Here is a 26,668-nt window from a genome sequence, read left to right as displayed (position 1 = left end):
ACTAAGCATTAGAAACATAGGGCTGTTATACCCAGCTGATGTCCATTATTATTGGGGTCACTGCAAAAATATCCCAAACACCTGATGTTCATAAGGATCACTTGCATATATCCCATGTGCCTCTGATACAAGAGGTTTGGGAGGTCAGTCTGTGGAAGTTCTAGCTTTGCTGGAGTTTTCATTTTGCTTATTTAAATAAGGAATAAGGTTCATGGATTTCTATAAATAATTGTTATTGCTTCTGGTATAAGACTATATCCAATGCCTTGAATGGCTCTTTGCCTTTATTGGTAAGCATAATGAAGCCCAGCTATGTATGTTACACTTACCCATAACAATAGCTCTTTGATTTTTTCACTGCTGCAGCAGCCAATGGGTTGTATCCTACCAAAGACATAGCACCCACCCAACTTCACAAATCTCTAACTCCCTCCCACACAGTCACTCTAGCTGCCTATACATTAATTATTTTTTGAAGGAACTATAAAAGCAGCCAGACAGATTAAAAATCTTCAGGACTTTCTTGCCCCAAAAGAGAAAATGGGGAACTCATCCTGAACTAACCACAACTATAGTGACCAGTGAAAAACTAACCATAACAACAACAGCAACCTCAACAATAAAAGTTGTAACCGACCCCAACTATGTAAAAAAGGGTCTTGGGAGGTTGGTGTAGCTCCTGTAGCAGTAAAGAATTTGAACATCTACTGTTGTGGGTAAGGGAAGCGTATGCAATAGTTCTGTGTCCTTCGTTCTCACTGCTGTAAGTAGCATATGCGTAGATTACCAAAGCTTACCCAGCCAGAGAGGAATAGGAAGGATTAGAGTCCAGGAGCCCCTGGAAGATGGTCTTTGCAAAGCCTGACCTAGAGAAGGAATCCAGTTTGTTGTGCTTTGTAAATGTATGGATGGAGGGCCAAGTTGCTGCTCCTAGAGTCCCCACCTTTCCAATATGCCATCAAAGAAGCTAAATCCCTGGTAAAATGGGTTCTAATCATGTCTGGAATAGTTTTGACATGATAGGAGTAACAACGTGAAGTCACAAACTATCCAATAAGTGCCACGGCCCTTTTATAACCTTGCGCTGTCAAAATAACCATAAAAATCCGCAAAGTGAATCCAAATGGAAATCAGCAACACAGTACCAAAAAATAGAAGAATCCTGGTGGAATTGAGCACACTGGAAAAAAGGCTCCAAACAGATGCGAACTAAACAAGTAATTCAATATCCTTTATTCCAAGGAAGAACGATACAAAATGGTAAATGCACTTGAATAAAAAAAAAAAACACTAATCAATCATTTTTTTACAGTGCAAGGTTATAAAAGGGCTGTGGCACTTATTGGATAGTTTGTGACTTCACATTGTGAGTTTTTTCATGGTTTTTATTCAGATGATAGGAGTAACAAAAGACAATAGCAAGGGACAGCAATCTAGAGATAGCCTGTTAAGGCATGGGTTGACCTTTGTTAGTCTCGGTATAGGAAATAAATAGGTGGTCAGCTTTTCTGAAGGACTTAGGTCTGTCAAGGTAGTACCCAAGTTTGAAGAATCTGTTCTCCATTGTTTATTGGACCTTCACAGAAAACAGGAGATTTACAGCTTGATTCAAGGTGAACTCTAAGAAAACCTTAGGTATGAATGTGGAGTCATATCTGCAGAGTGGCCATATCTCTATGAAAAAAAAAATAGGTCACTGGAAAACATGTAGAGGATTGCCTGATTCCCAGTCCATAGTGGCCAGCAAGGCTATACCAGAGGGATTAGAAGAAACAGGTAAGTGGTATGAGGGACCAGTAGTAGCCACTGCAAAGTCATCCACCATCAGCTGAAACATAGGAAAAGCTCACATGGGAGGCAAGGACTCATACTTTATTTTTTTTTTCTTTTTATGTACATTAACAAAAGACCAGCAGGACCAGGGTAAGTATCCATGCTCTAGCTGGGGAAGATGCCTGATTAGCTGAAAGTATGCCAGTAGGAGTTGGTCTAAAGGTAAGTTGTCATTAATAAGCACAAACAGCATTCAACTCTTCAAAAAAAAAAAAAAATTAATACAAAATAAAAATGTACCACAAAAAAGTTACACAGCATTTCCCTGTCAAAAAAGAGTCAGGATTATCTATGCCTGACTGCTGCTCCAGAGAAGTCTAGGTATAAATCCCTACGTCACAAGATGGGTTGCCAACTGACTCACTGACAGAACCCACACAGTAAAAGTTGCACACTCCAAATCTGACCTCAAACCAGTGACAAGTGGAGTACCACAGGGTTCAGTCCTGGAACCTCTCCTGTTTGGTATCTACTTCTCTGAAGTACAGGCTAACACAGAAGGCCTCTGGCTAACAAAGTTCATAGATGACTGCAATCTAGGAGCCATAGTCAAGTCCCCAAATGATGTGGAAATCTTACAGAAGGGCCTCGCTGAGACAGATGCCTGGTGTCAGAGCCATGGCCTCAAGCCCAATGCCAAAAAGTGCATTGTCATCCCCTTTGGTAAAAACTCTGTACCCATGAACTACTACATAGACAGCAGTCTACTTAACACTGAATGTGTGATAAGAGACCTTGGGATCCAGATGGACAGTAGTCTGTCCTTTGATAGTCACATCGCCACAGTTGTCAGGAAGTCCTTCTATGTGGCACACCTCATCATAAAAGGGTTCTCATCCAGGAAAAAAGAGGTCATTGTTCCCCTCTACTCACCACTCATTAGACCCATTATAGAGTACAACGCCTCTTTTGGAATGTACCTCACAAGACATCTGCAGCAGCTGGAAAGGCCACAGAAGTACCTCACAAAGAAGATTACTGGCCTCAAACAGATGCCCTACACTGACCATCTCAAAAAACTCCAGCTTTACTCCGTAGCATATCACCTACTCCGTGATGATCTCTGACTAACATATAAAGCTATGTCAAACCCAGAGCTGTTGGACATGTTACACCTAAAGAAATCCCAATCCCTCTGAGCTACACACTCTAGGGACCTAAACCCTGTCACCACAATAAACAGCACATGCTGGAGGGATAGATTGCTGTCTCAGAGACTTCCCATACTCTGGAACAGGCTACCCATCTATGTCAAGCAAAGTTCTTCATTAGCATTCTTCAAGAAAAATCTTGATGAGTGGATGGGAAATAGGAAATACACCCCTGGGATCACTTCTGTGTCTCTGCTCGACAGTAGCACAGGAAAATAACTTTCTTGGGTGGCGTAAGCCAGTGAACCTTGTTGGCTAGGCTTACGTAGGCCCTCAGGCCAATAGCCTAGTACCTACCTATGAACTTATGAACCTATATATATATATATCTATATATATATATATATATATATATATGTATATATATATATATATATATATATATATATTTATATATATATATATATATATATATATATATATATATATATATATATATATATTTATATATATATGAATATATATATATATATATATATATATATATATATATATTTTTTTTTTTTTTTTTTTTTTAAATGTCTAATTTTTTTTAGCACCAGAATTGTTTTTGCTTCAGTACCTTAAAGCATTATACTTTAATTGCTATAATTTAGGCATAGAGCAATGTTTTTACCCTCAGACCTATGGTAGGTCCATCTAAGCCAAATATATTTATTAGTGAGGAATACTGGTGCATGTTTTATTCAGTTATTTAATAATATAAAGCCACAGGAAGTACTCTGGTAGTACAAGCTATGGTGCCTTCCACATATTTAGGCTACCAGCAGCCTAGACAGGGGCTAAAGGTGGACATACTTTGATCTACGATAACAAGAAGTACAACTCCTGCTTGGTTAACAGGATGATACTCGAGTTAATCCCATCCAGGTCTCTGCAGACAAGGTTCCTTACCATATGCAGGCCAGCTGCAGATCGCCCTCTATAGCCTACAAAGATCACAGTTCTTAACTAGACCTACTAGAGGCACTCAGCATCTAACAAAGTACTCTATTCATGGGAAACTTTAACACTCTACAGACTGAGAAACATACTGCCTTTAACTCGCAACATTTCCTGGTCTTTATCAACAAATCACCCTAGAACAGAAAGTGCATACTCCAACCAGATGATCAAACATACTGGACCTAGTACTCACCAACATGGGAAAAAATTGCACCATCCCTTGTATTACGTTCTCATCAAAGCCGTTGCCTTTAAAATAAAAGTAAACCCAGAAAACTCAAGTAAATCTGTATCAACTTGGAGCTATTCTAAAGCAAACAACATCCTATTAAGCAATAGTTTGTCAAAATTCACTGCTCCCCCAAACCTTTAAAACATAGCTACCTATGCAGAATTATTGACATAAACCCTGTACAAACATGCAAATGGTTGCAGTGAGGCTGCCCTACCTACCAGAAGTAAACCCAAATCTAACATCAAAAGTAAGCCCTACTGGTGGAATCTTTACTTCAACAGGGTGCATAGCAAAAGAACAAAGTCCTGGCCAAAATTAGAAATAGTCTAATAAATTCCAACAAGGCCAATTACAAGGTCAGGATAGCCACGCAGGCTAAGGTCAATGACAAGGCCTTCTTCAACTATATCAGGAACCTTAAAGATAACACTCAACAGAAGTGGTCATAAATAGCACAATCTTCACTGACCAGGGTGACATAGCAAATCTACTATCTGATAAATTTAGCCATAACTTCACCCCCACTACCCCTTTTGAAATCCCTTCTAGTATATCGCCCCCAAATATCAACAAGAAGCAGGTCCTGGCACCAAACACTAAGGCTAAAAACACTCCTTCAGTGGGTCCAGACAAAATCCTCAATTACCCCTAAATAGCCTAAAATATGACCTAGCAGGACCATTTGAGACACACTTCAACTACAGCCTCAAAACTAAATATGTGACAGGTGAATGGAGGGCTGCAGCAATCATCTGTCTTCATAAGGGTGGACCATCAACTGACCCAGGGAACTGCAAACCCATCAGTCTGACAAATCTAATATTCAAATGCATGGAATGAATTATCATGGAAATGATCAATAAGGACATTGACAACCTACAGACACTGGACCCATCTCAGTTTGGCTTTGTTCAGGGAAGTTTGTGCCTACTCAACCTGGTAGAATTCTGCAAGAGGGTCATCAAGGCTATGGATGAGGGGAAAATGGTGCATAAGCCTACCTTCAATTGGTCAAAGTGTTTGATACAACATCCCATTCAGGTGTTATTAACAAATACTCAGAACTAGGCATAACTCCCTACATAACTCACTGGATTACCAGCTGGGTCACAGATAGGATTCAAGAAGTCAGGATTGGTGAGACTACCTCTACCAGGAGACTAGTCACCAGCAGCATACCCCAGGGGTCTGTGGTGGGCCTGCTCTTGTTTGGCATCTACTTCTCAGAAGTAAAGACTAATGTCAAGGGCCTTTGATCACTAAGTTCGCAGATGACTATAAAATTGAGCATAGATTCCCTCCATGACACCAGCAATCTGTAAGAGGGTATAACACTAACAAATGACTGATGCCAAAGCCATGGATTAAAGTTTAATGTAAAGAAATGCACTATAGTGCCTTTTAGGAAACTGTTCACCCAAGCTAATTACTCCATTGATAAAACACTCTTAAGAGCTGGCCCAGTAGTTAGGGATCTGGGAACATATGTAGACATTAATCTGGCCTTCAACCAACATGTAATGAAATTAGTAAGAAAATCATTCCATGTTACCCAACTCATAAGCAAGGTTATGGCATCCAGGTCCAAGGAAGTTATAGTGCCACAATACTCAGCCTTTATCTGACCCATCATTGAGTACAATGTCCCTTTGCCATATATCTAACCAGGCCCTTGCAACAGTTGGAATGTCCTCAAAGATTTCTCACAAGAAGAATGCTGGGTATGAATACCCCATCCTATGCAAATCGCCTTAAGGCCCTATCTCTGTATTTAGTCTCCTGCAGGTTACTGAGAGGCAATCTGTGCCTGGCATTTAAGGCATCCTCAGATACAGCTCTGACAGATCTTTTGCACATTTGAAAAACAAACAGCACCAGAAACACTAGATTGAAGGATGTGAACTTTGCCAGCAACATAAACAGCACTTGTTGGATAGACTGATATATGTCTTAAAAGATTTCCACTCTGTGAAATAAGCTCCCCATTTATGAGAAGCAGAGTTCATCCCTGACCTTGTTCAAACAAAACCTTGATCACCGGATGGGAAATCATAAATTCATCCTTTGGCTGACCCATGCCTCTAATGGACAGAGGTTGGCAGCAAATAAATTAAACCAAAAATAACCCCTCCCCCCCACATAACCCTTAGCTAAGTCCTTACTAAAATACCTTCACCATATTGCTGTCCAAGATACTTGGGGACAAACAGGGTTGGGTTTCATAGATAGGCTTATAAGACCCTGGTAGTAAGTAGCCTAGTATAAACCTATTAACGTATAAACCTATGTATGCTTTCATAAACAGGTCTAACTTTATGAAAAATAAATTGGTTTTCTTATAATTTGCAACAGTTTAAATATGTTTTGTCATAAAACACTTATTGGATCTCACTCACAAATACATATCATGGTATTTTTTGTGTATTCAGAGAAAGTCCTGACATAGTACTTTGCATTAAGATGTGCACCACTGTGGTGGGAATCCTCTGTGGCCATTATAATTGCTAGTGAGGCATTCTGAAGGAGAGGCAAATAGTCATATGCCCTTCACTAGAACTGCCAGTGGTAAGGCATTTATGCAGCTGTGCAAATTAAAATGACCACTTACGGCCACTCATAGTAATGAACACAGCCAAAAGTTTATATTTACCTATCATGGTACAGTAAGATAAGTGACGGAGAGTTCAGCAGGCAGGTACTGTCGAGTGTGTGAACATGTGTATGTGAGGGGCTTCATGTGTATGTGTATGTCTGCCTGGGAGGTTGCAGCATGGGGTTAGGTTAGCATAGGGTGTGTGTGTGTGTGTGTGTGTGTGTGTGTGTGTGTGTGTGTGTGTGTGTGTGTGTGTGTGTGTGTGTGTGTGTGTGTGTGTGTGTGTGTGTGTGTGTGTGTGTGTGTGTGTGTGTGTGTATCTTGTGTGTGTGTGTGTGTGTGTGTGAGTGTGTGTGTGAATGGGTGAGGTGAGTGTGCCTATGATTATGACCCAGTGATCAGTAGACTGCGTGTGTGTGTGTGTGTGTGTGTGTGTGTGTGTGTGTGTGTGTGTGTGTGTGTGTCTGTATCTGTGTCTGTGTGTGTCTGTGTTTGCGAACTGGTGAGTGTAGATGCGTGTGTGTGTGTGTGTGTGTGTGTGTGTGTGTGTGTGTGTGTGTGTGTGTGTGTGTGTGTGTGTGTGTGTGTGTGTGTGGTTGAAAGGGCTGTCATACCTCCATAATCTCCAGTCATACAAAACTGGGGGATGCATGTAGACACCAGGACACCTCTTTCATCCCATCCTTTAATGGCACTTAAACATGGATGGGGAGGAACCACCTGAGAACAGGGATAATTCTTTCAGCTCTTGCTTTAGAATAATGTGAATGGGGTGAACTACTAGATACTAAAGATTTCACTTAACATCATTCCTTATTGGCATTTATCAAAGATGTGGATGGAGGAAATTTTAGCCAGCCTTGATTACACTTAACATCTTGCCTTAATGGGACTTAACAAAGATGTGGGTGAAGGTGGAAATGTTAGCCATCAAGAATATGTCTTTAACAACATGCCTTAAGGGCACTTATGGAAAAAAAAAAGAATGACTTGTGGGCCAAGGGGACCACTAGACATCAGAGATAACTCTTTTACTTCATGCCTTTACTTAAGCATAATGTGGAATTACTAGACACCAATGTTTGTAGTTATAATCTTGCCTTAAAATCACTCAACAAGGACATGGTGTAGGGTGGAAGCACTAGCCACTAAAGATACGTCTTTAACAATGCGCCTTAAGAGCACTTATAAAAGAAAAGAAAGAAAGGTAATGTTGGTTGGGGGCAACTAAACACCATGGATGCTAAATAGTGCACCTTAAGATCACAAAAAGAATTCAAGACCTGCACCCTACCATCTTAATCCCAGGATTAATATCCATCAGGATATTAATCATCTGTACCACCACTAGGCACTGTGGAATACATGAGAAGAACAGCTAAAACTTAAAACAATACTAAATTTTAAATGAAGGGGTGGCTTCAAACGCTGCAACTCTGAAACAGGAAACAGCAGGGTTAGCCTGCTAAAATAACATAAGCTAGTGTATTAAGGTTTTTATTGTATAATCTGGATCTCAGCCATTATTCAAGGTCTGCCATACCTCTCAACCTTTTAGAGCAAGAAATCTGGACAAAGCCATAAATAATGGGGGGGGGGGGGTCAAAGTCTCAAAAATAGGGACAATTTTTAAATATTGCTTTTACAAACTTAGAAAGCTGATGGAATAACAGGTTTTGCATTAGCATAAATTTTCTGAAAGGTAGAAAGTCTGAATCTCAATTGTCTGCCATTATTTTATGACTTCACTCCATGATAATTTGCCGATGATTTGTAAGTAAACAGCACTTTTATGAAAGACAGACCAAAAATAAAAGGCAAAATTCTGTACATTCTGGGAAAATCTATACAGTAGTGAGGTATGAGGTCTGCAACACTTCATTATTTATTAAGAAGAGACACAGGGCACACATAAGAATATCACTCTGTCTTGTAGTGCTGGGACAAAAGCACACAAGCAGGCAATCAGGGATGGATTTTAATTATTCCGCTTACAAACTTAGAAAGAATAACAACTTTTGGATTAGCATGCATTTAGTGAAGGATACAAAGTCTAAAACACTGATGTGTGGTATTAATGACTGGAGTGCAATTATCCTCGATTTATGAGGGTAGTGAAAATTAAACAATAAGCACTGGGGATATTTTGTCAACACAGAGACATGTAAGCGGTGTGTGTGTGTGTGTGTGTGTGTGTGTGTGTGTGTGTGTGTGTGTGTGTGTGTGTGTGTGTGTGTGTGTGTGTGTGTGTGCGTGTTTCAATGTGTGTATTGTACTGGAGAGCATGAAAGACATTGATATCTATGCTAATATGATGCACTGGCTGCTAGCCTTAATGACTGCAGGAATTGCTGATCTTCACTTGTGGTAGTAAATGATGATTCAGAGACACATGCAGATTAGCTGATAATGAGGTCTTTCATTATTGCAGCAAATGTGTTTCTGAATCACAAAATACTTCATCACGGAAATAATCCTTTATTAGTGAAAGCCTTACTGTGAGCACTGGGGTTCTCTCTGAATCCTCAAATATATTTCGATAATATGGTTAAGGTGTGTTTATTAAATTACAATTGCATGTTTAGTTGACCTATATTGACACACCTGTAATGAAGTAAGATATTAAAGAGATTATGAGGTGCTATCACATTTTTTCTTCACTGCTATATTGTTGGAAATGTAGTACTCAAATGCTCAGAGGCTATAGATGAGAATATTTTAGAAAGATTTTTAAGCACATTTCAGTTTTACATCATAATTTGACAGCAAAATGAGAGACAGATGCACTTGTATAAACAAGGCCTGAAATTTGCTGGTAGATTATGGGTGCTTTTTATGGTCTAATAATACTGAATTTAACAATTTATTGGGACAGTTTCTAAATAAAAGGTGCTCTCTAGGCCATAATAGGTTCACAGGTTCGTAGGTAAGTACTAGACTAGCTGCCCTTGTGGGCCACTTTAAGCCTAGCCAGTTTCCCCTTTTGTGCTTAAATCAACCTATCCAATTTGGTATTAGATTGGCCATACCCATCCCATGGCCAATAATTATATATCACCCCTAGTGAGGATAAATGGGATCATTACCACAGATGCCAAGTTGTTAAGCTGGAGCCCAGGGTTTCAGACATATAACATGACAGTACAGCACTGTAGTGTGGTCAGCAATGCAAAGGCGGATGGGATCTCAAGACAGGGTATGGGTTAATGTATTTCCAGACAGGATAATTTCTCTCAAGCAACACTTCTCAAGGGTCACTTGAAAAACTAGCTTGAGTCTTCGAAGGGGGGAGAGATGTGATGATGTGAGGTATTGCCAGTTAGGACAGGAGAAGTAGGGCAGTGGATGTGTAACATATACCAATACAGTTAGCTGGACTTTTGTAAATAATTATATGTCATTTGTATATCAAACTGATTTGTACAGATGTTTATGGGAAAAATGTATTTGTGAAGCTGCTTGTGTTAAAAATGTATCAGCAGTGTACCCTGCTGGACAAAAAAGAAATGTACATGCATTATTGTAACTGCTTAAATGTATATATTGTAACAGAGGATACTGGAAGAGAAATGGTTAATCTCAATCCACCTGACTTTGAAAAAATAGTAAGAAAATTAAATTACTGGGCCTGAGCCATAAAGATGTTACCTCACAGTTTTGAATGAAGACAGAGACACAATGTCTCTAGAAGCATGATTTGTTAGTCTCTGTAGGAGGAGTAGAAGTTTGTAATTGTTTTATGACTTTCAGAAGCTACAAATGATCTGAGCAATGCTCTTGTGTGTGTATTATTGACACGTAGGTGTTAAATCCTTGCAGTTTCTAGCAATGGGTGGGGGTTGCATGGGAACCAGAAGTCAGATGACCAGATCTATGTGATGTCATTATGTACAGAAATAACATTTTAATATTAGAAAAGGCTGAAATCTCAGCAGCAGCCTGTTTCTTGGAATTTGACATAGAAGGATCTCTCACCTTCTTCATATTGCCTTGCTCTATTAAGTAAGTAGGTAATGTAATTCTCTAGACCAGTCAGGAAAATACAGTGAGAATAGTTAAGTATTGTTTTTCTGTAACTGTGTGAATCTTTCCAGCTGTGTTATTTTTAATATTTCCTGTGTCTGAAACTCTGGTGTTTACTGTAACTTTTCGTTGTGGCTGGCCCTTAGAGAATATTTTAACCTTTAAGAGTAGTTATATCTATTGGTGATATTATGGCCACTCCTGAAGCCTGGCTGTTTGGTCAACATTACTATTTGTATTAATATTAATTTCACTCAGTACAACTGGGTACCCTTGCAAGAGCCTTAAGTAGCTGGCTTTGTAGTGTCTGGTGGCATGGAAAAATACTTTATAATCTGGGCAGAAGGGAGCACAGTACGTAAATCTGTGCCAGCCTTTCCCAGGTGTGTGTGTGTGTGTGTGTGTGTGTGTGTGTGTGTGTGTGTGTGTGTGTGTGTGTACGTGTGTGTTTGTCAGGTACTTGGAGCAGGGACATGAAGCACTGGTTTCACAAAGACTGTGCTGGAGAACTTGGCTTGGACACTCAGCTGAGGTCTCAACCCTATAGCTGTACCAGTGGACAATCTTACTGGGGACCTGGAAGGAGAAAGATAGAGAAACCTGGACCCTGGAACAAGTGTGTTCCCAGTGGGCACTTAAGGGAAATTGTGCTTGATGCAGAGAGGTGTGCATCTGGAAATAATGAGTGTATCCATTTGTACTCTAAGTGAACATCCTTCTCCAGTGTCAGTGGTGAGGATTCAGGCTCCTTGATTACTGACCCAGAGTGGGGATGTCACACAAACTAATTATAAAAAGACAAGATCCAAATATTGAGAAATTTTATTTTTGTTCTGGTCAAAATATAATACTTAGTCAACTGTGCCATTTCTGACAAACAATGTAAATTTGATATTCTATATATTTAAATGATAGCTTGTACATAGTGTAAATATGTTTCTTTTGGTTTTGGTTTTGTTTGTATTACTGAAAATAAATAAAAAGTGTTGGAAAAGAAGACTAATATAAGTTGTCTAATTTGTTATACCTATCATATATCCATTTCATAATGCAAGAATATGAAGGAAGGCTGTGTTTGGATTTGAGGTTTGAAAACAATAAGAATCAGTCTTGCTAACATACAGTTGGTTTAAGATGTCTGAATTGGGCCTTGTCTTCTGTATTTTCATTTGGAAGCATGGCTTACCATTGGCTGGTGAGGAGATTAATTACACATACTGGCGATTTAAATGGGATGAGTCTGCTATTGTTCATAAGTCAAGGAATACTATCTGACCCAGCAGTATTCCACTGAAAGGGATGGCACTTGAAGCTGATGATAGCCTGGAGGGTGTCATGATATAATTTGCTTTAATTTACTGACATTAGGTCAGAAACTTTGAGGTATGCATCAAAAAACTTAAGTCACATAATAGCAGAATAAGACAGAAAGATTGAGAAGTGATAGGAAAAATATCTCTAGGAGGGAGAAGCAGGGAAGACAATATTTATTATTTCAGCATTATGCTGTTTTAGCACAATAGCTTGGAAATAGATTGCCTGTATGTTGCTAGACTGCCTTTAACATTGTTGAAGAGAAGCATCAGACTTACAAGATACAGTTTATTTGTAATGGTATTGAGAAGTAACAAGGAAAATAATTTATGGGTAAGGAAGCTAGATGAGTATATGTTGCTGATTTTATAGAGATGTAAGTATTTAGACAATTAGAAATTGGTAATTGAAGAAATGGTAGCTGGGGTAATTATAAGGCAATTGAATTCCATTTACATAGGAAGCAACAGTCTCGGTTAAATCCATACAGTTTTTAGTTGGAAAGAGAAATAATACTTAAATTGTCTGAAATGCTGTACTTTCTAATTTGTGAATAATTAATTTGCATAAAGATTGTACTGAATAAATGGATCTGATTTATGAAGCTGATAGGTTATGGTTGCACTGCTGTGTATTGGTCTACATGAATTTCAAGATCATACTAGAAATGAATGCAAGAGTGAGTGTATCCAGTGCAAGAAATGGTAAACTGATTTTATTAATACGTGGTTTGGATTCTAAAATGATGACTGTATATATGTTATTTTATGCTTGGAAAAATATAGAAATTTATATAGCTACTAGAATATTGATTGTATGTATAGTTATGTTGTGTTTTTGACAAGATCGATACATGGAGTTTCTTTTCAAAAAAAAAAATGAAAAAAAAAAAAAGAGTGCTAGTGAAAAGTGATTTTTCTTACTTTCCAGCATTACTCTCCTTATGTCACAATATAATAAAGCATGCAAGTTCTGGAAGAGTGTATGGAGAAAGTTTTACTTTATGAATTCTACAGCAGTCATGTCCTCTCTCAAATAAAATTCTGTATGATTCTAATATAGTTTTTATTGTATATGAAAACTGGTGATATTTTCTGTTTTTTGAGCATGTAAGGCATTGTTAACTGACTTGTAAAATCTGATATGTCTCTTGCTCTTCATGCATGAACATTTTATAAATATATTATTGGTGGTGCAAAATTAGGGGTCTGTATTACAATGTCGAAATGCCGTAACATGAAACACCTGAATGCCAACAAGTAGTCAGCAAAATTCACTTCTGGGAATTGCTGAATACTAGTCTGGTAAATAAATACTTGCCCTGCAATGCACTGGAACTAATTTTAATTAAACCAAACCCACCCATGTGGGAGGCTGTGCCCACCACACACCCCCTAACTAAATATATCAACTCCGAGATCGCACTACAGTGGAGAAAAGGGCAACATTGTATCATTGGCCAACTACATGTTTGCCTGACAAGTATTCAGTGAATTGCGAAAGTGAATTTCGCTGAATACTTGTTGGCGTTGAGGTGTTTGATGTTACCGTGTTTTGACGCCATAATATAGACCCCAACATTAGTGCTGCCATATACATTGCCAGCACCAGAAGAGTTGCTGTATATCCAAGGTAATGAGGGCATTTGTCTCCCTCTGGGAGGTGTGAGAAGTGCAGCAGGAGGCAGTCTGAATTACAATTCTGTAACCTAGGCAACTGAAGCTGCTAGTACAATCATAAGGGCATAGCTTCTTTTCCATGATGTCACATATTGGCACACTTTGCAAATACTCATCTCACTATCATAATATGCAAAACATTTAGAGAGATGAGCAGAAAACTGAGTAGTTGTTGGAAAGATAGTTTTTATGTGCTTTTGCAGTAATCCCATGATATATAATGAAAGCATGTATCCCCAGATGAGCACAGTATTCTGGTGAGGTCAGGATGTTTCTGATAGTTTAGCTACAGGTGTCAAACTGTGAACAAATGAGAGCTTTGTACTATTTTGATAGTCCAGTTTTTATTTGATTTGGTGGTAAGGCTGATATTCTTAGAAAAGATGTCCATATAGGATGGGCTCAAGTCCTAGCCAGATTAATTACTTTTTTCTCTGTTTGTATTTATGCACATTTCACTACTGATGCCTGTTCTTAAATTATTTCTGTACAAGTAAATCCCAGACTATATAAATGGTTTAGATACATAATTGACCTTAATTGTATTAATCATGGAATTCTATGGACTATATCCTAAATGCACTTCTTAAACGAACCTTGAACCTTGACCTTCTGCACTCTAGGCACCTTTAGCTCTTACTGTACTACAGCTGCAGTACTCTGAATCACCCTGAATCATCTTGGGGAGACCACTTGATCCCTTTCAGTTTTGACTTTCTGAAGCATAGCACATTGGTAAAATATGAACTTCACTACAACTGATCTTGTCTGTACATTTATTCACGCAGGGTTATGCGGAGAGCCAGAGACAGTCTTAACAATCACAGGATATAATACAGTAAACTAATTCTAAGCACAGTGCCAACTTCTTGTATAATATACAGACATAGATACATACAAAAACTATCACAGGGTATGCATACCTATCAACTTGAAGAAACACCAAGTCATCTATGGCATGTCTTTGAAATGATAAGGAAACTTGAAAAACTTCAAAACCCCACATAGCTACAGGTAGGTTATGTACAGTCTATACAGAAATCAGTACCAGTCAGGAGCCAAACCAGAAAACCAAGCACTGTGAGACACCATATGTAACCCCTTTTCCACTTGCTACCTACTTGTGTATATACGATTGCGTATCACTGCTTTAAAAGTACCCTTTACTGAAGTGCACATAGTCAAAATAAAAAGACAAAGTACATTTGATTGCAGGTACATTTGACTGAAAAGCCATTTCATTAAAAACCCATATATACCATTAAAAAGCTTTTTTGCAGGGGAGGCAATCCCCCCTACTCCCTTTAATTATGTATTCTAACTCCACAGCTGCACACCAGAGGAGAAATGAAAAACATCATACACAGTGAATCAGTGTTGGCACACAAATGCACAAACTTCTACAAATCTGGGGGTGCAGCATGACAGTGGGTATTGCCAGTCTACTCAAACTCTTCTAAATTATGCCCTCCAAGAAATCACATGTGCAACAGTAATACCAGAAATGCCATTTATAGACCTTTACACTTTTTGACAAAATGGCTATGCAATCAAATATACTTTCAGTTATTTTAACCTACAGTTCTTTTCTCTGAATCAAAGCTACATTTGCCAAAATGATACACAAACGTAAATGCATAAGTACAATTTCTGAAACATGCAGTCAGTCAATCTGGTGACCTCCCAAGGTGACATTTGATCTACAAAATAGATTAGGAATTAATGGTGTAAGACACTAACTCATGTTTTTGTACAGTGCAATTCATCACGGAGTTAAAAAATACCACATAGACATTGCAAGTCTGTACTTCATACATTACTGGAAGTGGCTCTAGTCTGCTTGAATTGGCTAAAGAGAGGAAGAGATTGTAGCAGATGGTGGACAGCTGTCTTTCTGAAGTGGAGATGATGGTTCTGTTGAGTAAGAACTACAAATCATGACATGATGTCAGGAAGAGGATGATGGAGATGAAGTAGCAGAGAAAGGAATTGGACTTTAGAACATTGTGAAAATGCATGCACATCCTTGTTATTTTAGCAGTGTTTGCCATACTGTTTCAGGGAGGAACAAATCCCTCACTAAACATCCTACACATGTGGGTTACACGTATCAGTGTCAGTACCACAACACTGCCCACCTGTAGTTAAAGGTAACACACATGGAGTCCACTAAAGGTGTATCACAGTTCAGAAAAAAAGACACATTTGATTAAAACTGTTCCACTGAATTGTGTGGTTACCAAAACCTCAGTTAGTTTATAATAGCACAAATAGCAACCTCAAAGTTAGCTTTATCCTAATCTATTTTGTAGATCAAATGTCACCTTGGGAGGTCGCCAGATTGACTGACTGCATGTTTTAGAAATTGTACTTATGCATTTACGTTTGTGTATCATGTTGGCAAATGTAGCTTTGATTCAGAGAAAAGAACTGTAGGTTAAAATAACTGAAAATAACCGTAACAACAACTATCTATCATCCTCAGTCTTCATCGACCTATCCAAAGCTTTTGATATGGTGAATCATAAACTTCTACTACACATACTAAAATCTCTTGCTCTTGACCATCTTGCCTTATCTTGGTTTGCATCTTACCTAGAAAATCGTCAGCAGGCAGTACTCTGGAAAAATTCACTTTCAAATCTTCTACCTATCTCTTTAGGAGTACCTCAAGGTTCTATCCTAGGCCGTCTTCTATTTTCAATCTTTATTAACGACCTACAATCTGCTATCCCATATACTACCTGCATACAATACGCAGACGACTCTACTATAATCTGTACTGCTACCTCTCAAACAGAACTCCAGTCTCTTACTCAAAAAGCTTTTAACGCTGTAGAACATTGGTTCTCTCACCGCTGTCTACTCCTTAACCCCAAGAAAACCAAACTGTTACTTTTTTCACCTACTCATAAATCTACTCCACCATATTTCACTCTTACCTCCTCTGACGGTACTCTCATTTCTCCTGACTTGACCACAAAACTATTAGGAATAACTATTGATAGTAGCCTCAACTTTGACTCTCACATCAACAACACAATAAAATTAGTTAATAAAAAAATAGGATCCCTTTACAGAATCAAACCTTTCCTAACACCTACAGCAAGGTCCACCATAGCTAGATCTCACCTAATCTCTACTCTTCTCTATGCTTCCCCCATTTACACTAATCTTTCCAAAAACAACATTAAAAAACTAGCAACATCCTATTATAATATAGCTCGATTCGCAGTAGGATCTCCTTTTCAAACTCATCACTGCTTGAACTTAAAAGAACTAGGCTGGATCGAACTTCCTAACCAACTTGTACTTCAACAGCTCTTAATAGCTTATAAGATTCTATACCAGCCAGCCAACACACCAATACTTTCTAGCCTTATTTCACCATATAATAACCTGAAGCAACTACGTTCTTCAAATAAACTTCAGATTAATATTACCAAACCCAACAATTATGCAGGCGACTGTCTATTCTCCAACTCTGTTGGAAAAATATGGAATAAACTACCCTCTGATATCACATCTTTGACCTCTTTCCTACTTTTTAAAAGACAACTGATAATTTATCTCAATAAACATTGGCTTTGCTCCTGCACTAATCCAGACTAACCTCTTTTTTTTCCTTCACCCTTTCCCTTGTTAACTTTCACTGCACAAAAAAAAAAACCTTGTAAATATATGTTGTCATATGATTATAGTAAATAAAAAAAAAAAAAAACCTTATGTTCAATTTATATTATCTGTTTAACTTGTTATAACTACTTATGTTTCTAATGTAACCTTTTATTGCCTTTTTATGATGATACTTGTTACAACTAGTGGAGCTTTTCTCCCCGGGCCTCTACTGAAAATGGACATATATCCAGCTAAATTAGCCCGGTCAACAAATGTAAAATAAATAAATAAATAAATTCTGTTGAGATAGACTCGGAATAAAAATCAGTGAGTATTTCATTCTGATATTTAGAATTATGACAGGGACAAATAGCATTCAAATTCATGAAGAAAACTGCAGCATTCACTATGTTAATTTATCACTATTTTATATTCTTTTACCCTTTGATTGTATATACACTGCATATGGTTCATTATTACAGGTATTAAGTTTGCCTTAGTGAACATAATGTATTTGTGTATGTCTTAGGGCATACCTCTCAACTTCTTAGCAATTGAATAAGATCAAGGCTGTGTGTGTGTGTGTGTGTGTGTGTGTGTGTGTGTGTGTGTGTGTGTGTGTGTGTGTGCGTGTGTGTGTTTAGTAAGAAATCTTGGACAAAACCTAAAACAATGAAGAAAAGGGCCCAACAATTCAGACAGATTTTAAATATTGCTCTTATACACTTAGAAAGTTGCTAGAATAACAGGATTTACATTCACATATGTTTTCTGAGGGATATGAAAATTAAAAAAACAAATGTATGTCATTGGAATGAATGGTATTGTTTTATTGTTCTGAAGAAGTTCTGTAATAAACGGGATGAAAGCCCTCAACTTTATTCTGGCTTGAGTGGATTTTTTGGTTTCTAAGTTGTGTGATTCATTTTGAGTTTTTAGTAAATGCATGTCATTATTTAATGATGTAAACCCTCCGAGATTTGCCAGAAAATGCAAATTTTATGAGGAACAGACCAAAAATATGAGGCAAAAATCTAGGCATTTCACAAAATCTGGACAGTTGAGAGATATGGTGGTGTTGGTGGGGTGCTGGATTACCATTTCTTAATTATTGTCTTTTTGCTACCAGCATTATTTTCCAAGACTGTGTTTTCATTTTGAGACTAGCCCTGGAATTCATAGCATGAAGGAAGAAATAATGTAGGATTCTGTATCATCATAGCTGGCCAAAACCTTTCATAGATTTCAAGAATATCTTGATAAGTGTGCTGGTCATCATGGATCCAGCCACAACCTAGTCCATAAGTGAAAGGATAAAGGTAAAGATAGCATTTAAGGACATTTTAGAGTAGACAGATAGCATACTTTTGGGAGGAACTCAATGCAGGCACGTAAACTTCTCATAGAAAGTGACTGGACATAAGAATTGAACCCTCAAATCTTGGAGCTACAAGGAAGAGCCACAATGCTGCAGTAGGAATTTGATTCATTCTGCATGGAGGCCTGAGTGCATTGAAAATGAACTTCCAAATCTGGTTAAATAAGGTAATTCTGAACAAAACATGACTGTAAGGTCAGTGCTGTTTCACATTATGTACATTGGACCTTTTAGGTTGAGTTAGTTGTGTATCTTTGTCCTAAGTAATATTGTTATAAAAGTGCAGGCATGTAATCATGACTGTAAGGTCAGTGCCATTTCACATTATATACATTGAACCTTTTAGGTTGAGTTAGTTGTGTATCTTTGTCCTAAGTAATATTGTTATAAAAGTGCAGGCACATAATCATGACTGTAAGGTCAGTGTTGTTTCACATTATGTGCATTGAACCTTTCAGAGTGAGCTTGTTGTGTATCTTTGCCCTAAGTAACATTGTTATAAAAGTGCAGGCATGTAATCATGACTGTAAGGTCAGTGCTGTTTCACATTATGTACATTGAACCTTTTAGGTTGAGTTAGTTGTGTATCTTTGTCCTAAGTAATATTGTTATAAAAGTGCAGGCACGTAATCATGACTGTAAGGTCAGTGCTGTTTCACATTATGTACATTGAACCTTTCAGAGTGAGCTTGTTGTGTATCTTTGCCCTAAGTAACATTGTTATAAAAGTGCAGGCATGTAATCATGACTGTAAGGTCAGTGCTGTTTCACATTATGTACATTGAACCTTTCAGTTTGATTAGTTGTGTATCTTTGTCCTAAGTAATATTGTTATAAAAGTGCAGGCACATAATAGTTTGCTTCCTATGCTCTAAGTTCCAAAAGGAGAAATGCTAAGATATACTACAGGAAGACTAATTCACTTTTGCAAACTAAGTAATTTTGTGAGCACTGAAATAGGGGTTTCACCTGTAATTCTAAATAATGCTGTCGTTATAATAAAGGAGAGGCTATATGCTGGCAAATCTGACAATAAGCAGTGAATGGTATTAAAATGCTATATGATATCTGGTAGATGTGATAAGTAATGCTTTTTCAGTTTAATTAACTTGAAGGACTCATTTACTGCATGCCTAAGATTTTTGATCTATTTCTCATAAAACTGTTTTTTTCCTGGAAATCCACTGACAAATCATTGAGGGTTGAAGTCAGAAAATAATGACAGACATTTGAGTTTCAGACTTCATACTCTTAGGCAAATTCATGCTAATGCAAAACCTGTTATCCTGTCAACTTTCTAAGTTTGTAAGAGAAATACTTAAAAACTGTCCGTATTTATGGGCCATTGTCCCCCAATTTTTTATGGCTTTGTCCAGATTTCTTGCTCTAAGAGGTTGAGAGATATGAACCTGGGTAATAAACAGCTTATATTCTAATTTAATATCTTTAGATTGTCCTGTACATTGGCACTGGATGCAGTTACTAGTCTTAGACCTACTGGGATTCTCTGGGTGTCTGTTCCGTATTCCAGCATACCTCAGTGGAGCACCACTGACTTGGACATATTACAAACCATGCCTCTCCAAAAAGATGAAAAGCATCTAGAACTTTGATCACCATGTTGGGTAAATTACCTTCATTAGCACACAACTGTTGGTACACACTAGAAAGGAGATGAGAGTCCCATCTAATGCTGATTGTGACTCCAAAATTGATCTTACCTGCTACACAAACTCTTCTAAGAATAGCAAGATTGACATCCCTAGGTGGTCCCTATACCTATCATTCCTGGTTCTCAGAAACCGTGCGTCAAAACAATAAAATAGAGGGTAGTATACAGATACCTAACCCAGTGTGACAAAGGAGGGCCCCAAGGTTGCTATATTCAAAGGCTTTAAAGAGGAAGGACCAACTGACTGTATCAAAGACATTTTTTATATCAAAAAGGACTATCCCTGCCTTATACTGATAATGATCATATTTGTGCAGAAGGCAGCTATATCCAATCAGTTTACTACTTTATTTATTCTTTTCACAAATCTATTCTGATGCTTTTGAATCAGCTGTTTATGGAGAACTTTCAGTTTCATGATCAACATTTTGATAAGTATTTTTAAATCTAGATTAGTGAAAGAGATAGACCTATGGTCACCCAACAAAGGAGTATTGTTTTTTGTAATGATCATTGTAAATGCCTGGGTAGGATCAGGATGTATACTCTGCAAAATCTCTTCAGTTAAACATACTTGTGAGCTCTTGCCTAAGGGTGCCATCACATATTTCTAGTATTCGGTGGGGAATCCATCAATGCTCATATTGCAGTACTCATACAGAAAAAAAGAACAGAATATATAGTTGGGGGTGTGTGGGGGGCACAGCCCCTCACCTAGTTTGATTAAAAAATGCTTACTTATTGTCTTAACAGAAACTGGGCAGTAGAAAACCAAGCTGTGCTCCCACACCCGCCAACTATATATTTTAAATCCAGAATTGCACTACAGTGGGGAAAAGGGCATATACACTGCCACTACTATTTCGCTGAAATGAGTTTTCGGCAAAATTAGTTTTTGGCGATTTGGGGTTTCGGCGATTTGGTCTTGGTGAAATGAAATTCGGCAAAATGAGATTTTAGCGAAATGAAGTAGATCCATCTATATATATATATATATATATATATATATATATATATATATATATATATATATATATATATATATATATATATATATATATATACATATATATATAGATTCACTACATAATCTTGAAATTTTGAAATATTGAATTTTAAAATCCCGAGACTATGTAATTGAAAACCATAAATACCAAAAGACCAGAAGCGTGAAATTCAAAATACCAAATGTACAGCACACATACAGCACACACATACACATTCTCACAAATTCCTCCCACAATCAAACATATCATCCTACACTACAGATAAGCAGCGGGACAAGCCACCTTGCACCCCCCTCCATGTGGGAGGCTGTGTCCCCCTACTTAAATATACTAACTCTGAGATCGCACAAACAGACACACAAGGGAAACTCACACCCACACATTTTACACTCCCTCACACACACACACACACACACACACACACACACACACACACACACACACACACACACACACACACACACAGACACACACACGCAAACATCACAGTCACAACACACACTGACACACACACTAAAGCCCCTAATCAACACACTTACACATAGATACTTACCTGAACTTCCACCTATCCATCAACAAACCACAACACCAGAAGTGGTACTTCAATATCTCAGAATATTTGAATTTTGCGCTTCTGGTCTTTCGGTATTTAGGGGGTTCGGCTACATAGCCACGAGATTTTGAAATTTGATATTTCAAAATTTTGAGATTATGTAGTGAACCCATATATATATATATATATATATATATATATATATATATATACACACATATATATATATATATATATATATATATATATATATATATATATGTGTGTGTGTGTGTGTGTGTGTGTGAATGTATACGTATGAGACAGAGACTATGGTGAAATAAACTGGTCAAAACTGTCAATTCACTGCATTCCTCGTCAACTGAAAATATCATCTATGCATCTCCAGTCAACATTTTTGATGGTAGCATTATTATTTCAGGTGTTTTTACAGGGGGCAAGGGCCACCAACCAGCTGTTATTTTAACCACTGCACATAATGTATATGTATATGTATATATATATATATATATATATATATATATATATATATATATATATATTCGTAGGCACACACACATACACACACACACATATCACAGCTGTCTTCCTGTTAAGTGAAAATACTCTTGCTTCAGATAAAATTTAAAGAGATGGCTTGATAAAAATTAAACAACTATTAAATATTAAAATGTAGTTGGCGTTTGAGGAAGAAAAAGAAGAAAAATCTCTAGAGAACCTCATCTCTAGAGAAAGGAATCCCTGTTTCTCTGTGCCATTGATGATATTCAACTGGGTATACCTTTCATCGGGTATTAAGTTATTACTTTAAATTTAAATTATTCTTCCTAGGCATGAATTCAATTATTCTTAGTTAAAGACATGCATTTAATATGAAATATCCATTTTTCCCTTATACAAATGAGGTATTTTTCTCATAGTTCTTCTTCTTATTACTCAGTATTGTTATCAGGTGACAGCCATTTTGGAGTCTTATGCTAAACGTGACAGTTTAAAGCACTGTGATATCTTTATGTCTTAGAAAGTCGCACTTCCATTAACCAGCTGTTGTACTCAGGCAATCATAATCAGCACTGGCTACAAACGAGTCCCACCACCAGTAGAAAGTTCTTGAGGAAAATCCCATCGCCAACCACAGCATTTTAGTTTGACAAGAAAGAGCATATTTCATACAATAAAGCAGGATTTATTGCATGTAAAGAAAAAAAAACACATAATGTGAATAAAAAAGAGAAACTTACTTTTCATTTTCATAGTACAGCTTTCCTATTGCCCAGGCAACAATGATAGGGAAAGGTATACCTATAAAATAGTTAACATTTTATTTTTGTTTCTTAAACTGTTCAACAAAGCATACAGATCACTGTATAATAATCTAGTAAACTATCATCATCATTATTAAAAACTACAGCCTTCTTGGTGCACACTTTACTTTCGGACTCACATAGAAAGTAAGTGGTTATTTGAGGTCAGTTTTGTGGCATATATAGCACATGCAGCATTTCATACAGAAACATAGTACAGTATTTGCAATGCATAATAACACTTAACTATATTTATTTTTTTAGATGACAGGTTGCTGTAAAAACATGTGATTGACATTTAACCAAAAGGGCTCACCATATAGTAGTTTCTGAGGTAACTGTTATCACAGACATAGCCACAGTGATAAAAGAAAGTTTTTGAACAGGCCTGCTGAAGTTTGTACAGTATGTGAGAATAAATGTGAAATTAATTATAGTCTGTAAATTATTAGAGAATTGGTATATGGAAAAACATGGTTTTATATATATTCAGAAGTGTGTAACAACTGAGCATTACTTAGTCATGCAGTATCTGTATTGTTTCCTAGTCCCTCCTTGCATTGGTCACATCTCTGGTTCAGTATTATGTAAATATTCCTCCCTAATTGCACAGATCTATTGACATATCCTGTATCCTTTTCAGAAGATGGCACTGGTGCTGGCATCCTTACGCATTTATGTCACCAGAACAGAACAGTCTGTTTTTCTTTCCTAGTCGTTCATGACAAAAGAACTGCTTAATTATAATGTTGCTCTCTGGAAAGTTATCTGATCCATTGCTCTGATGGACTATACACACACCCACTATCACACCACATGCAAGCATCAGTTTTATTACGAATGTGTTTGATATTTGCAAGAATACATTGCTTACTTATTTTTTAAATGCCACTGACCATATACTTAATTGTAACTTTAGCAGCTTTAGGACAATCAAAACTAGTTAACTGATCACAGTGTTAGCAGACTAATCATGTAAGACAAAACAAAAAAGAGAGACTTTTACCATACAGCAAAGAAAGCTTTGTCGGTGAACAGATTTCCACAAAGAACACAGTTTTAAAACACACTATTGAATATTACCACTGTAGGATACAATGAATAACTTACACCAGCCGATACAGATGAACATCCATTTCCTGAGCTTGTCAGTAGAATAAGTTAGGACAATAGCAGTGTGAAGGTAACATCCCTCTCCAAACATCCAAAAGAAATTAGTCACATGAAAGTAATTGTATGCTGCAGTTACAAGCCGACACCAAATCTAAAACATGAGAGGCAGAATTAGCATTTTAGAATGCATTTGAATGTCTTTTTATTGTACTGATATTAACATCAACATATTTGTTGTTAATTTCTGTGTACAGTTACATAATTGTTTAAACTTTCCTGAAACACTGCATAAAAAAATATATTGACTTCTACACATTATTCTTTTTCTTATGTACAGTAGTTAAGGTTAAGTAATGTTCTCATAACAAGGTTTTCTAATTTCATTGAATTAAAGCCTAAATAAGCTAAAACATGTTTTAGTATATGTAAAAATAAAATATTCAAGATTCCTATGTGTGCATACGACAATGTTTTAGATCCATTTCTATTTATATTACATCATACTAGACTGGAATTTATAAGCTCTTTAATGTACGTACTAACACATTAAATATGAACTGATACCAATTTTCTATTTTTTTATACTTTAGGCTGGAAAGAAAAAAACATTAACTACTTAAGTACACATTGGATATTACTCCATAACACTGCAAGGGGTTTTATTAGATTATAAATGGAAAAACAAACTTAAATAAGAACAGGCTTTGTAGCTCAGAAAATAATAATAATAATAAAAAAAAAACTCTCATAGTTTTATCTTAGGAAATGATTGCCATTTATGTCAGTTGGATAGTCACATGATGGGCCTTGCAAATAAAAAGAGTTTGTTCTGCATCTAATTATATCATAGTGATGTCTACTGCAACCAAACACAGATCGAGAAAATTTAACAGTAAGAGTGGACTCAGCACAGAAGTACAATAAAATGTCAACTGTCAATGTATTATTGTACAGGGGAGCTATGGCTTGAGATGTTTGCATATGCAAGAGGTGACTTCTGCAGAGTTAAATAATGAGGCTAGAAATATTAAATCCAGTAGCTACAGATAAATTTGGTATGCTTAGCCAAACCACTTTATCCTGATATTAATTTGTTCATTAAACTTCAAAGTCTCCAAACTTACCTACATATGAACCTTTGTGACTGTATCCTTTTATATTAATGTGATAATTTATTTCTACCTGGATGGGTTTATAAAGAAGCATTTACTTCCATAAATATTTCATATTGATAGCCAACCTTGCCACCTATGTAACATTGTATTTTCCTTTCTATGGCTTTATAGAGATGTGTGTTTATATAACTTCTTAACTCTGAAACTGACTCAGACTTCATGATTAAAATGAGCCTTAGACCAGCCAACCTACCTAGTTAACAAAACAAACAAACAAATAAATATATGTTTTGTAAAAGTAAGCTTAACCAAAGATATTATCCCTGTTCTGGTTAGATCTTCAGTATTTATTGCTTCTGTGTTCTGGTAATATAACTTGCAGACTGTAGTATTAGAAATTAATACCCATCTAAATGCAATTTTCACTAAAATACAGGCAAAATGACAATGGCAGTTCAAGTTTTATATTGTTATAATTAATAGTGATGTTAGTACGTGGCTAATATATCATGATATCTGCCATACAGATGCTGTACATATTTGAAGCATTTACAACTGACAAATATGTAGGCTATTTAGATCAATGAAACTATTCCATTGTGTGACCTTTAACTGCAGTTAATGTATATTCTTTAAATAAGATTAAGATACTGGCTGAAATAAGGTAAACTGTGTAGTAATGTCTTATAATTCAAAGGGTTACATAAGATGAAAAATAAAAAAAAAATAAACTGAACCATATAAAATCAGTGATCTGTAGTTTTAATCAATTATCATTTCTGAACAGCATGCCATTAAGCACAAATATAGCTGAAATTGACCCTTTCTACCAAGTAGTTAGAAAGAAAACTAGCAATGTCCATGATGTCAATATAACATTTGATGTCTGCATTTTGTAATAAATCGTGCACGTACAATCTAGTTTTCTTGAGAAGCACCATGGGTAAATTTATTCTTTTCTTGTAAAAGCTAGACATCTAGCTGTGGAAGGGCAGTACATCTTGTTTGTCATTTACTTTCTTCATATAATTCATATTTTATGTCACAGCAAGAAATGTATACATTTAAAGTTCATGTGAAAAGTACAACACTTTTGTCTAGACTGCTCTCTTCTGCACCTGCAAGGGATAGATTG

General features: G+C 36.8%; 1 protein-coding gene across 1 annotated transcript in view; it reads right to left on the bottom strand.

Moving 5' to 3' along the window:
• The window catches only part of LOC122788124 (corticotropin-releasing factor receptor 1-like), a 1,637,729-nt gene that overhangs the window by 193,073 nt on the left and 1,417,988 nt on the right, over positions 1-26,668 (bottom strand). The window contains exons 8-9 of the mRNA XM_044055063.1: positions 24,416-24,569; positions 23,243-23,303 (exon numbers count right to left, since the gene is read on the bottom strand). Coding sequence (XP_043910998.1) covers positions 23,243-23,303; positions 24,416-24,569 — 215 coding nt within the window. The remainder of the gene's footprint in view (positions 1-23,242; positions 23,304-24,415; positions 24,570-26,668) is intronic.

Source organism: Protopterus annectens, chromosome 13.part0 (assembly GCF_019279795.1).
Source record: "Protopterus annectens isolate FY-2018-M chromosome 13.part0, PAN1.0, whole genome shotgun sequence".
Lineage (NCBI taxonomy): Eukaryota > Metazoa > Chordata > Ceratodontiformes > Protopteridae > Protopterus > Protopterus annectens.
Note: the sequence above shows the minus strand (reverse complement) of the source record. Positions and strands in the feature narration are given on the sequence as shown.